The 14985-nt window shown below is 38.5% G+C and overlaps 1 protein-coding gene across 3 annotated transcripts in view; it reads right to left on the bottom strand.

Moving 5' to 3' along the window:
- atp11c (ATPase phospholipid transporting 11C (ATP11C blood group)) overlaps positions 1 to 14985 on the bottom strand; it is a 62404-nt gene that overhangs the window by 15252 nt on the left and 32167 nt on the right. For all 3 annotated transcript variants that reach the window (XM_084132550.1, XM_084132551.1, XM_084132552.1), the window contains exons 4-16: positions 8443 to 8523; positions 6983 to 7090; positions 5559 to 5687; positions 5102 to 5190; positions 4274 to 4324; positions 3847 to 3911; positions 3681 to 3762; positions 3048 to 3198; positions 2574 to 2771; positions 2059 to 2220; positions 410 to 597; positions 247 to 318; positions 31 to 104 (exon numbers count right to left, since the gene is read on the bottom strand). In XM_084132550.1, coding sequence (XP_083988676.1) covers positions 31 to 104; positions 247 to 318; positions 410 to 597; positions 2059 to 2220; positions 2574 to 2771; positions 3048 to 3198; positions 3681 to 3762; positions 3847 to 3911; positions 4274 to 4324; positions 5102 to 5190; positions 5559 to 5687; positions 6983 to 7090; positions 8443 to 8523 — 1450 coding nt within the window. The remainder of the gene's footprint in view (positions 1 to 30; positions 105 to 246; positions 319 to 409; positions 598 to 2058; positions 2221 to 2573; positions 2772 to 3047; positions 3199 to 3680; positions 3763 to 3846; positions 3912 to 4273; positions 4325 to 5101; positions 5191 to 5558; positions 5688 to 6982; positions 7091 to 8442; positions 8524 to 14985) is intronic.

Raw genomic sequence — 14985 nt, 5'->3', positions numbered from 1 at the left:
AGCAAGCATCACTAATGATCTCTAGCTCACCTGATTTGGTCTGCACAATGACGCTCATTCTCCGTCGGACTGGATCAAAGTTTAGGACATGGAGCAATTTATACCTGAAAAGTTAGATAAATAATATGTAGAAATACGCAAAACAGGCACGCTCCAGGTTTAAAAAAACATCCATGGGTGTAAGAACTGAAGAAGTATATTAGCAATAATATTGTGTTTGATGAGACGTCAATGATCATAACTTACTCCTCTATATCATTTTGCCTATTCTTGATCTTCATGCTCTTACTCTCCAAACCAAGAAAGGTGAAGCCATATCTAAACAGAATAAAAGTTAAGTCAGTAAGTGCCAGCGATCCCACCATTATCAGCCACAAGAAGAAATAAAAACTGCATATCATGGTCCCACCTCATGGCTCCTTTGACCAGTGCGATCTCATCAGGAGAAGATGCGATGAAACATCTTTCCTCCTCTGGCTGGGGAAACATCCCATCAACACCATCAACTTGGTCCCCAGGGGTTTCCTCCGCTCCGTCCTCCTTGACCTGCACCGTGTGGCACAGGCACAGGGCCCGCAGAAACAACTCCTCTTTCTCCTAGCAGACAGAAAAATAACAAGCTGCTTATGAAAATGCATATTTGTGAATGTTTACTTCAACAATTGGAAAAACTTGAAGTACCTTTAAACATGAAAGCTAATTGGTAAATAATTGAATAATTTAGCTTTCACCATTGTTTTCATTTCATTTGTTAATATTTATAATATAATATATTATTATAATATTATTTTACCGTTCAAAAGTTTAGGATCAAACTTGATGAACACAAGAGAAAAAAAAAATCTTACTGACCCGAATTTTTTTAACGGTAGTGTTAATGTAATGTAATTAATGTAATTAACTTTTTAACCCTTTAAACCCAAAGAAAAAAAAAATATTAAATTTCCATAATTAAATTACTAAGCAGAGTCTGAACTTTGATTAACTCCAAAGTAGTGCTGAGTAATTTGCTGATAAATAATAAAAATTGCTTTCATAATTTATGAAATATTTATTGTAGTATGTACTGCAATGTGATAAAAACATCATACTGCTCAGATAGTCATGAGTCATACGTCATTTGAAAGGTCTCAAGGAGTCGAATACAACAAGCATGACTAGTCTGGGCTTTGACGAAAACTTTAGATCCAACACTTAGATATAAAGATATTATATTTTGTGTATGTCTGGAAACAACAATTAAAAAAATGTCTTCCAGGTGTCAAGGGCTGAATAAAACAGCTACCTTGGTTCCAAACACTGTAACTTTTGATTACTTTATGCTATCACCACAAAATTGGATCTAGATGCAGCTCGCATGTAGGGGAACTTCACCAAAAAAAGAATTGTCCTCCTACCTTATTTCCTTCCTGAGTTATTGCATGTCAAATAAGAAAGATATGTAAAATGTCCATTGAGCACACTTTTTTGTCTTTTATCAGCAGTTTCTCAGCATGAAAATGCCCAAATGAAATAAAAATGTATATTTACTAAACGTTTTCTATCAAACGATACCTACCTTTTGACTCTCTTTGCTATAGTTTTGGAGTTCTTTACTTTTGTATATGTCACAACTTGTCACAAGGACTTAAAGGGTTAAATAAAGGTAGTTCAATAACATTAGTTCATCAAAATTGGTAGAGAACCGTAAAATTTCACTGGTATTGGTACTGAATGCTAAAATTGTGACAACCCTAGTATACAGATCATATGCACAACAAACTAACAAGGGCAAGGAGAAAGAGGAAGTGATCTCAAAAGACCATCCGTTTATGGAGCATATTAGTGTATTATAAAAAAGGAGTTAATCCACATAACTTAAGTCCTAAAAAAGCCTGCCAACACAAACGATTTGATGTTTACTGCCTTTGTGTTTATATCTCAGCCTCAGAGGATTCATAATTTAAAAGGTTTGCAGTCAGTTTACATACTGAGGTGAACACATTCAACAACACGATCCGTAAGTGTAAAATCAATCCCATCTGAGGTCCTTTGGGTCTCAGAATGAGTGTAACTCACCAGTCCAGCCTTCTGCTGCAGTTTACTCACAGGCCCGTCCGTCACAGTGAAGCCGTCCAGCTCGTCTCCGTTTCTGTACTGGAAGCCGTCTATACAGCACTCGATGAACTCCATGTTGTTCTGGGTCAGCGTGCCCGTCTTGTCTGTGAATACATATTCCACCTGCAGGGTGCAGACAAATGTTGACCTTACCAATTATAAATCCAGGCAATAAAGCAGCACTCCTTTCCAAATTAACAGAGTCCAACGATAAGAACGGACAATTAATTTGTGACAAAAACAGTCTGCTTGCATAAATCAGTTTAACGAAGCATGGCCTGTAATTTAGAGCAATCATCTGCATAACCAGCCAAGGATGATCTATGACCTCACTGCCGATGGAAGAGCCAGGGACAGCTCAGATTATGTTCATGTCATGATTTACTTTCATTTGGCCGTTCAGACTAAAACACATTTACATATTATTTTTGGGGGGGTTTTTGAGTCAGATATGCCACAGTAATCCTGTCTATAACCTGGCCAAGTTCCTCATTGAGGTCCGAAGTGTTGACGAGCGCGCCCTCTTGGATCTCCGGGTCAAAGAAGTCTTTATCCCAAGTGATAAAGAAAGAGCCCAGGAATTTCTGCATCTCCACAGTGACGTACATGGACACGGGGATTATAAAGTTGAAAAGGACCATGAAGGAGAGGAAGTCTGTAAACATCTTCACATACTGAAATAAAGACAGAAAACCTGCATTCAGTCTCTTCAAAGCCCAATATAATGTCTGGAACAGCAAAGAAACATGGAGGTTAAACATAAAGCTATTTCCTAATTATGATGTATTAAGTATGATCTGTGTAAGAGCTGACCACAGCCACCAGAGACCAGATTAGCTTGTAATTTATATTAATTGCATCAAGAATGACTGATGATATAGAGGGAGTTGCTAATTGATTCATGCAATCATGTTCAAATCGGTCAGATGTGAAATTCACAGACTGCTCACCATATTAGTGTCTTTCTCCTTCTGCGTTTTCTGATTGTACCATGGCTCATCCTGACCGTCTTTGCTCTGCCATACGTACTTTAGTGTAGTACACACCACAGCTTTACTGATGAGGATACACAGATACACCAACAGAAAGGCATTGATGGATCTGGAAAAAAGAGGAAACGCATATCATATGTACTTAATCATGTAACCACACATAAACGCATCAAAATAAGATGCTAAGAATTTCTTTTGCGTATTTTTTATTTATTTATTATGCATAGTTGCAGTCAATATTCTTATTATAGGAGATAAATAAATAAATACAATCAATAAATAAAATATCTGCATAAAGATAATTAAATATATTTTGGTTATATAAACTCTGGAAAACAATTTATTCAGTTAAGTTCTGATTCATATTATCTTGATTCACTCGAATTTTTAACTAATGTTACAATTAATGGTTAAGATTGGAGACACTATTTCCACATTAACCAAAAAAAAAAAAACAGACATAGATTAAAAGATCGATCTTAGGATTTAAAATCAATATTGGATCATTAAAATGAACTTTGCTAATAATCCGAAAATCAATATTTTGAACCTTACTGCACACTGGGGTATAAAACTGCTCTCGTCACTCACTTTTCAACAGCTGATCGTTTCTGAGATTTGCCCTGGTAGTTGAGCGCCATCTTTGTCTCCATGCCTGTGTATACTGCGACACCTTTAAAAGAAAAGGCAATGATTCGGGTGAATATTATTCGTCGACGTCAAAAGATTCCTTTAATTAAATGGTGCCGGGACCTACCATTAATCTTCTTGGTGTTTTTCAACGTAGCACCTTTGAGGAGAAGGTTCTCTGGGCCCAAAGATCTAAATTAAACCATAAAAACGAACAATTATGTCAATAAAGACACATTCTGGCATCCAATCCCACGTTAAAGTGGCTCCTAATGAGCAGCATTGCTGGAAGTATGTAGGCAAGTTTGGCCTAGCCCGCTCTTGTGAAGGACACGGCATAGAGACTCATAAAAACATTTCAAACGGCCCAGTGACAAATGGCGTGCAGGGCTTGAAAAGTTGCCAGGCCGGCTTTACTTTAATGCTGCTATGGCGTTACGGGTCGATGGAATAATGATCAGAGGCTAATGCAAAGGGAAAAGACAGAGCTGTAGTGGCTATGAGGTACTGTGGGATATAGTGGGCCCATGGGATCAGACCAAAGACAGTCTCACCTTACTGCTGGCTCCTGGTCCGCCTTGTAAATGTGCATTCGGCCAACAAACCTGCAGAAAAGCAAACAAGCTACAGTTAAGCAGGCTTATTCATGTTCTCTCAAATACAAACATACGGAAAAAGGTTGAACGATTGCGCAGACATAACATGAATATATAATCAAGACTACTTGATGAGGTCAACCTGAAAACATTCATCAGCCACGGGCCACGGCGGGAAATTACCGACGTCATCATGCACGTGCATTAGCGTTTATTTTGTATAGACTCCTTCCCCATTATAGAGGCTTGATGATAATATCTGTATTCCAATACAGTACACTATGCAAATAAGCCCTGTACGAAGTGAACCATTTACAAGGAAGATGCTCATTGGTGATGACCCAACAGTCTGGCATATTGGCAACAGCCCTTTGAAGTTTTTTTAGTTTTTTTAGAGACTGAATTTTAGCAGGCGACATCTGGTGCTCTAGAAATCAGAAATGCAAATGTTCTTCCACCTAAAGAGGCTATAAAGGCTATAAAGGCTATGTGCTTAGTGATAGGGGGTGCTGGAGTCAAAAAACTGCTATTACAGTTGGACTGCCTCTCTGAACTTGCAGATTGTGTTTGTTTCAAGGTCTGTTTGTTCTTATTACTCAAGCGGAGAGGCCAGATAGTGTTTGACTGTTCCATGAACCACACTGTTAACTGCTGATCTGAAATCAAACTGGATCCAACATGTTACAAAAAAGATTTTCTTGCAGTACGCTCGCAATGCCTCATGTTTTGGTGGCAGTGAAAGAGATTTCTGTTAGGTTTGTGTTTGTGCTATCAAGGTATTCATACTTGTAGAGGTCAGGCTGGGGTTGTTCACACTCAATGGTGGCAGAGAGAGCCTGCAGGTCCTTCTCTGTGTCTGGCACTGTGTAGTGTGTCTGAGGGAAAGACAGGCGAATTAGTATTCCAGGTCGCGTTGAACACACAAATGCACAAGGATGGAAGAGGGAGAAAGATGAAGAGTAGAAGAATGATGATGATGATGATGATGATGATGATGATGATGATGACGAGGAGATCTGGGCCACCTACTTAAAGAGTTTGACTAAAGCAAAGTAAAGGAATCCATATTTCATATTCGGTTTATATTTGAACAAAAAAACAAACAAAAAACACACCAGGTGATTCTTATTTAAAAGAGCAAGGAAAGCAGAGAGACAGCTTTTTAAAAATAACATCAATAATCATATCAAGAAAATCATATTTGTGCCCATGTGGTTACTTAGTAAGAGGTGTAAAAGCTCACTTTATGGTTGGATTCTCCATCCAGGCTGGCTGTGGTGACAAAACAAGTGTCATCTTCTCGAGTGGACTGCAAAAGTATCAGGTCACAAGGAAAGATCTCGTCCTCCACCACTTCAACCACATCGCCCACCTGAGCAGAAACACTTCGACATTAACCACACACACACAACACTCAGTCGAGTCACTACAACCGAATATTCTGCTTCTTTAACAGGTGGGTTGCAGGTTTGTTCGGATTCAACATGCAAATCACCAAATAAAAATATAGAATTTTAAAATGTAAAAGCAAATAATATAACACAGCTACATCCACACTTGATTTGTACAGGCTAATGTTAGCTGCTTTTCTGTTTTTTACAAAATTAAATTTTTTCTTATGTCACGTTAATAAGTTTGCATTTTTGGCCTTAAAGTTAATAGTAATATTAATAAATGTCAGTGTTTGATTAGAAAAAACATTTACTCATGAATAACAATTTTAGTACCATACTGGGTTGCCACTTGATGTACTAATATTAGGGATATTTATATATATAAAAAAAATATAACAAGAAAGGCTAGTGGTGCCACACTTTGGGTGTGAGCACAAAATCTGCAGGAATGAGTAAAATTATGCTGTATACCCCCAATCTCACTCCGAAATTCAAGCCCTGTAACACCAACAATATTCATCCAGAGCAAATGAAACAAGTGAGTAAATGGACACGGGTTTGTGTGTCAACTCACTCTCTGAGAGATGAGAGAGTGAGAACACGCAGCTGGTATTGTGTCTCCCACGAAAGAGTTTCAGATATTTCAGGATCGATATGTATCGAAAAATCTATATTTTTGACAACACTAGATTGCACTTAGTTTATTATTTCAGATTCTTTTTTAAAAGACTACAAATGAAAATGTATATTACATAAAATTCAACCCGTCAAAGTGGCTAGTAGGAGTGACTGCGTTACACGAAACTGCTGAAATCCACCCGCATATGGCGGGTTGGCAGGTGTTAATGTCAAGCCCTGTGTAGGTAAGGAGTATTAATACAGTATGTGAGTGTGTTTGGGTATATAATTGTTAATAGTAACAATGTTGCTGAAAGAAGTATCTTTTGCTCATCAGGGTTGCATTTATTTGAACAAGACTTTTAAATGGTAATGTATGTTACAAAATGGATTACAAAAATCATCTCTAACACAATTAATTAACAGCTAGCTAGCAGTATTGGCAAACACTTCCAAACGTCTTTGACCCTAACGGTTTCATAGTGTACAGCGCATTTGTTCCATTTCATATACAGCAAGGAAACACTCCCAGCTGTGAACACCCCTAGTGGGCATTCTTCTTTTCCACATGTGAAGTATGGCAGCGTGCCACACCCTGCTCCCACGGTGCATGTTATATGAGAAACTTGGCAAGGGTGTAGCAACAGAAAGATACCTTGATCTTTTCGCTCTCCTTCTTCACAGACCGCCCGTCCTCTAACACCGTCACCGGGTACTTATTCACCTCGTAGTCTGCTTTGTGCCGCAGCCAGTCCTCATAACCCTGAAGAGATACCGAGAATGTGAGAACGGTATGCTGGTGTGTGTGAAAACAGAAGAAGGTCAAATGAGGACTGAGGCAGTCTAATACATTTCTCACATGCAAAAAATTCGAGCTGCCCCCTACTAGTGACTAAACGTTAGTGACCTAGAAGAGGCTTAGTCAACCGAAAATTTTATTAGACGGTTAGTTGCAGAAGAAAAAAAATGGTGGGTCCTTGTGGTAATTACCGTATGTCGGGCAGGAAATCCAAACATTCGCCTATCATCCGTCAACCTCAAATATGGCTTATCATTTGAAACATTCAAGTAGCAACTTTACATGGTTGCTCGCACTAAAGTTAACCTAGATAAATGCGCGCTATTATTAGGCGCATATCCAAGTGTTTGTGTGGAGTGTGGAAGTAATACTGCGATTACTGCATGACATGGAGGCGCCGGCGCGATCACTTGCATTTTTCCCTGACAACAGCAGAAACAACTTAAAATACTCCATTTTTGGTCATACAGATAACAGTAATACCCCATTCGAGTCGGGTCTACTTTTGTTTGTGTAAACTCACAATAAAATATATAAAAATAAAGAAAACAAACAGGATGCGCGGGTAGCTTAATGCGTGCACTCGAAAGCAGAATTGGAAATATATTACGCCTATATTTATTAAAAGCTCATTATGGTTTAGTATTCTCCTCAGTATATATTTAAGTATTTTAATTAATATAAACATGCGATTAATCGACTAATGGGTTAAATGAACGCTACTAGTCGACTAGAAAAAAACTTTAGTCCGGGGCATCCCTAAAAAAAAAAAAAATCTCTGTAAAATACACACATAATGAATCTGGTTTTCACTGCATACAACAGGCCTGTATTAATAATAGAAACTACGTGAATGAGCTGAGGGAGTCAAGGCATTTGAAGTCAAAGTGGGCTGGGGTCACACGGGCCCCCTGGGATCTTATTTCAAAGCCCAATTAAGGCCTGAGCCCCTCTCAGTGTGAGGCCACAGAGATCTGGAAGGAAGTCCACCTTCCATTGTGCGATTCTAAAAAGCTTGCGGCAGGCCGGTGGAAAAAGTTGATCCTAAAACAATACATCTAAAGCTGTGAGAGAACCCCTGTGTTGTGACAAGCCCTCGGATCATTTGTTTTGTGCGTGCGAGATGGACTTTGGGGTCCGGCTGGGGTCGGCATTATTTAAGCAGTGACACACGGCTATAAAACATCAAGTGCTTTAGCGATAGCCAGAGAAACTAGAGGCGGCAGGTGAATAAAAAGCGAGAAAGAAATGAGAAAAGAGTTCGAAAAGGATGAAAAGAGCAGACAGGGGCATAAACAGAACATAATTCAACTAACCTGTTTGATGGCCGTCACTGTGATGACAAAAAACAAAGGTAAACCACTGGTCACGGGGCTGGTTGGGGTATCAACAATCACCTTCAAGAAAGGACACACATATATAACATTATTCACATTTACAGAATCATTTTACTTTGAAGCTGCATTAACATTCATGCATTGCATTAACATTCATAATAGAAATCTATAGGGCAAAATATTTCAGAGAGCAGAAATGCGACGCTTACTTTCTTTGTTGCTGCTTATTTCAATTCACCTGTTCAGAATGCGTATTATTTAAGATTTAAACATCCGCTCCGCAGTGGAGCTACCATTCAAGGAGGATAAACGTTTAGTTTTCGGTTCACTATTCCTGTGGGTGTATGTGTCTCTATATCAACAATATTTTGTGGATAGTTGTATCATGTCTCTTCCTTTTGAGTATCTTGCAAAAATGGTCATGACGGGAGTTGAAAATTGTCAGTCATGCCAAATAAATGCTGTTCTTTTGAACTTTTTATTCAAAGAATCATGAAAAAAATGCATCACGGTTTCCAGGAAAATATTTAGTAGCACAACTGTTTTCAACATTGAGAAGAAGAAATGTTTCCTGAGCAGCAAATCAACATATGTGACCCTGGATCACAAAACCAGTCACGGGTCAAAATTATCGATTTTTCTTTTATGCAAAAATCATTAGGATATTAAGTAAAGATCATGTTCCATGAAGATATTTTGTAAATTTCCTACCGTAAATATATAAAACATTTATTTTTGTGAGTAAATGCAGCACAATCACGAACATAAATGGACAACTTTAAAGGCAATTTTCTCAATGTTTTAATTTTTTTGTACTCTCAGATACCAGATTTTCAAATAGTTGTATCTCGGCCAAATATTGTCCTATCCTAACAAAAGCTTATTTATTCAGCTTTCAGATGATGTATAAATCTCAATTTCAAAAATGTGACCCATGTGACTGGTTTTGTGGTCCAGCCATATTAGAATGATTTCTGAAGGATCATGTGAGTGATGGCGGTTGAAAACTGGACAGGAATAAATTAAATTTTAAAATATATTCATAAGTACTTGGTGAGTATAGGTATAATTTCATGTTTTGGTCGATAACCAACAAATAGATTTAACAATAAAGATTACATCTAATTGTTTTTGTTTGATTTAACAAACTGCTGTATGAGACAAATTTATTTTCTCTGGTAATCAGGTATGGTCATAGAAACTGTTCAAAGAGTTTAGGCTAACTTGTATTGAACTCAGAACAGATAGATTTTTAAAACGGCATGAATAATAGTCCAAAATTAAAGGCCTAATGTTTTGAAAGGGCAAGTAGAGAAGTGACAGGGCGATGAGATGTTCACATTAATGTTTGTATTTTAAAAATGCAGCTGGACAGGAAAAGCATGCGTCACATCATAACCTTGAAAGCGTGAGATTGAACATCTAAGATGCCGATTGCTGAAAACAATAAACACCAGTCTATCTTTAACATGAGCAGTTTGTCACGCAGTAGGAAGTACTAACATCACTCTTTCAGGAGACAAAAAAAACAAGGTTACAACCACTTGGTGCATTTATACTTCCTCTGTTTGTGTATTTTTGGAAGAGAAAAAAATAGGGTAGGTTATGAAGTCAAACCCACAGAGGTGTGAACATTTTGTTTGTCCAATGAGCTACGGCCAACACGCAACACACTGCGTCTCCCTTCTCACACACAGGAACCCTACAGGGCATGGTTGAAAGCGGCCAGTGCAAAAACCACAAGCCACAGTGAGAAACGGCATTTTCACTGCAGAAAAAAGGCTCAAACACAAAGATGCCGTGTGTGGCATATCGGTGCCAAAATTCCTGTAGGGAGAGAGTGTAAAGCCAGCAGGACTTCAGAAGGTGAAAGCCCATCTCAGACCAGCAGCACTCCAGCTCAGAGCTAATAATCCCCATCATCCTGATCACACACACTTTTAACACACAAACACCACAAAGTACATTCAGCCCTTACCCAGTCTAAGACCAAATAATCCCAAATAACCTGATCTGAAACATCCACACACACACTTTACTTTTGGACTCGGCCATTAGACGTCATCTAAACCGCTTTGCAATCCGGCCAATCATGTAACATCCCCCTCCTCAGCCCACACGCAAGCCGTTGCTTAACATCCACAAGTTAGAGCTTGCAGACTAACCCAAATACACTCAGGCATCTTTAAATCCTGCTCTGCAGCTTATGCTAAAATATCATGCAACACCTTGAGAAACGAGCGACATATGTGTGCATGTATGTTCACAGGAGCACAGATCTTTCAACAGTGGCCCATTTTATAAACATCTCTCAGTTGCCAGGTGTCTGCTGACAGCTGTTTAGCAGTGGCACTGCCATCAGGAACAGAAAGAGGAAGAGAAAGGGGGCTTTTCCTGCCAACGAGACACATCTGCATGAGAAAGCAACATTAAAGGGATAGACCTAGTTCACTCAAAAATTAAAATTCTGCCATTATTTACTTACCCTTATGTCATTTAAAAACCTGTTTGAATTTCTTTCTTATGCAGAACATAAAACAATATGGAATGGAAGAAATATTTAAAAAATTGAACTTGAAATTTAGAGTAAAAAAACATTTCATTAACTGATGTTAATATAACAAAAATACTAAAATATGTTTGCAACTACAGTGAGGAAAATAAGTATTTGAACACCCTGCTATTTTGCAAGTTCTCCCACTTGGAAATCATGGAGGGGTCTGAAATTGTCATCGTAGGTGCATGTCCACTGTGAGAGACATAATCTAAAAAAAAAAAAAATCCAGAAATCACAATATATGAATTTTTAACTATTTATTTGTATGATACAGCTGCAAATAAGTATTTGAACACCTGTCTATCAGCTAGAATTCTGACCCTCAAAGACCTGTTAGTCTGCCTTTAAAATGTGCACCTCCACTCCATTTATTATCCTAAATTAGATGCACCTGTTTGAGGTTGTTAGCTGGATAAAGACACCTGTCCACCCCATACAATCAGTAAGAATCCAACTACTAACATGGCCAAGACCAAAGAGCTGTCCAAAGACACTAGAGACAAAATTGTACACCTCCACAAGGCTGGAAAGGGCTACGGGGAAATTGTCAAGCAGCTTGGTGAAAAAAGGTCCACTGTTGGAGCAATCATTAGAAAATGGAAGAAGCTAAACATGACTGTCAATCTCCCTCGTACTGGGGCTCCATGCAAGATCTCAACCTCGTGGGGTCTCAATGATCCTAAGAAAGGTGAGAAATCAGCCCAGAACTACACGGGAGGAGCTGGTCAATGACCTGAAAAGAGCTGGGACCACCGTTTCCAAGGTTACTGTTGGTAATACACTAAGACGTCATGGTTTGAAATCATGCATGGCACGGAAGGTTCCCCTGCTTAAACCAGCACATGTTAAGGCCCGTGGTAAGTTTGCCAATGACCAATATGGATGATCCAGAGGAGTCATGGGAGAAAGTCATGTGGTCAGATGAGACCAAAATAGAAATTTTTGGTCATAATTCCACTAAACGTGTTTGGAGGAAGAAGAATGATGAGTACCATCCCAAGAACACCATCCCTACTGTGAAGCATGGGGGTGGTAGCATCATGCTTTGGGGGTGTTTTTCTGCACATGGGACAGGGCGACTGCACTGTATTAAGGACAGGATGACCGGGGCCATGTATTGCGAGATTTTGGGGAACAACCTCCTTCCCTCAGTTAGAGCATTGAAGATGGGTCGAGGCTGGGTCTTCCAACATGACAATGACCCGAAGCACACAGCCAGGATAACCAAGGAGTGGCTCTGTAAGAAGCATATCAAGGTTCTGGCGTGGCCTAGCCAGTCTCCAGACCTAAACCCAATAGAGAATCTTTGGAGGGAGCTCAAACTCCGTGTTTCTCAGCGACAGCCCAGAAACCTGACTGATCTAGAGAAGATCTGTGTGGAGGAGTGGGCCAAAATCCCTCCTGCAGTGTGTGCAAACCTGGTGAAAAACTACAGGAAACGTTTGACCTCTGTAATTGCAAACAAAGGCTACTGTACCAAATATTAACATTGATTTTCTCAGGTGTTCAAATACTTATTTGCAGCTGTATCATACAAATAAATAGTTAAAAAATCATACATTGTGATTTCTGGATTTTTTTTTTTTAGATTATGTCTCTCACAGTGGACATGCACCTACGATGACAATTTCAGACCCCTCCATGATTTCCAAGTGGGAGAACTTGCAAAATAGCAGGGTGTTCAAATACTTATTTTCCTCACTGTATATAATGTACACAAGTGGTGAAGAGAAAGCCACATGATCAAAGTGATGAATCATAGCTTTCCCATAAGCTGAGGTACATAATAATAGATACAATACTAATAAAATAATGCAATAAATATTCATTTAACAACATAAGAGGTAACATAAAAACCTAATATACATAACTGATAACAACAACAAAAATAAATACAAAGAAACAATTGTTTAACTGTAGAACCATCAAATATCAAGTGTCAGGAAATGCAGGTAATGTCAATTTATGGTTTTTCACTGTAAAAAAACAGATCATTTAAACTGTATTTTACTGTAAAATTACATTATATGTCCCATTAGATCTATGGTTTTCCATCGTATATATTAAGGGAACTTATCCATAATCAATTAATTTGCCATTGCATTTTCATACAGGTTTGGAACAACATAAGGGTAAATAAATGATGACAGCATTTACATTTTAAGGCAAACTATCCCTTTAAATTTAGCAGTTCAGGAAGATACTTTTGAAACTAAAACACGAAAAACGCCAAAGGAAGCACTTGACCCCTGTGAATACCACGCCTGGTTTCCCTACTATCCCTTCTTCTTTCTCTCTGAGACTGACCCTTCTCCCCAGGAGCCAGAGCTGGGTCTAGGATTCGGTCAGCAGAAAGCACTCTAATGCGCTTGTGGTGCCTACAAGTGATGGATGTTGTGGGAGCCAGTGTTCCCACACATTGTTTTTTGTTTTTTTTATAAATTGATAAAGGCCCATCTGGATGGAGCCCACTGCGGCTTCCCACTCGATTAAAAATATTAAGAGTGATGCGGCCCAAAGTGCTGAGCACAGTCTGTCTTGTGTTTTCATTTGTTTTCGGTTTTTAATACACACAAAAATGCATGCGTAGTGGGAGTTTATTCCTCTGGATCGCTCAGTTACCGACAGCCCCACTGATACAGTTCATCAGCGACTGTAATGAAATAGTCACTTCTCTGATGAAGTGCTGCCCCTTCGTCGTTTTTACGCTCACACAAAACACCCCCACCCATCACTGCCAGACCCACCTCGCTTGTTCCACCGCGTAGACGCAAATACTATTCATTTAACCGCCGCCTCGAGGGAGCCAATTCCCAAAGCTAACGCTGAACACATCAGTTACCGCCGAAACACCTTACGAAGGCAGACACACAACGTGCGAGTTACTAAATACCAACACGAACCTTAGTGGGACTAGATGCCATAACTTAATTGGTTGCAAATTAAAATGAAGCTGTGAGGAACCACAATACAATCTGTTCAATTTGTCCTACTGTCATAAAGAGGTAGTGTTTACATACTGCACATAAAATATCCCTAATATGTGACAAACATTATATGTTTTAGGGAAATTCAAGGAAAGACACGGAAAGTTAAACGCTTGACACCCAGGTGCCGATATAAGGGAAGAAATGTTTAAGTACTACCTCACTACTCGGTTCTATATGAAGGGGTCAGAGCCCACTGGGGGGCCTCAGCAAACTTCCAAATGAGCCAGAGAATGACTTAATAAAAAATGTTAAAAAAAAACTTAATTAAAATGCTATTAAAAATAATAATAATTGAGATGTAAACTGAGAATTTTTTCCCCTCAATAATTATTGTTTTTATTGAAAAACTTACAGAATATTCTGAAATCACAAAATTAATTGTGGTTAATTTATTTGAAAATATTAAATTATTATAATAATAATCATTAAATTACATAAACTATATATTAATAACAGTATTTTAACGTAATCAACAATAAGCAGCATTTATTGAAAATAAGCAGCATTGTCATAATTACAGCAGAGATGCCAGAGAAAATAACTTTAATATACGTCCGTATACAATACGTGGGGCCTATATTTCCAAAGGCTGAGAAGCGCTGCACTATTTGATTTCAATAAATGATTCTTGAGGCATCTTAATTTTTAACAACTGCATTTTTTTACAAGTTTGCATAAAAGCTGTACTAAAACATGTCTGCTCTTATCTGCCAACAAAAACAATTCTACGTCAATTAAAATCTTCATCAGAGCAACATTAAACATTAGCGTGGGACTTGTTTTCTGAGCCTCTGCATAAGAATTCCCCAAAAATATAAAGTTCATGGAATTTATATTGTTGGTGGGTGGCCTTATTTAAGATGGTGTAAAATAACGTTTATTCAGGCTGTAAAATGTCCCGGCAGGCTCCCACCTGTGTGTGTTTGAACAAGTGTAAACCAATGTTTCTCAACAGGTGAGTAACTGATCTGTTCT

Source organism: Abramis brama, assembly GCF_963993115.1.
Source record: "Abramis brama genome assembly, chromosome: 13".
In the NCBI taxonomy this organism is placed as follows: Eukaryota; Metazoa; Chordata; class Actinopteri; order Cypriniformes; family Leuciscidae; genus Abramis; species Abramis brama.
This window is presented reverse-complemented; position numbering and strand designations above follow the sequence as displayed.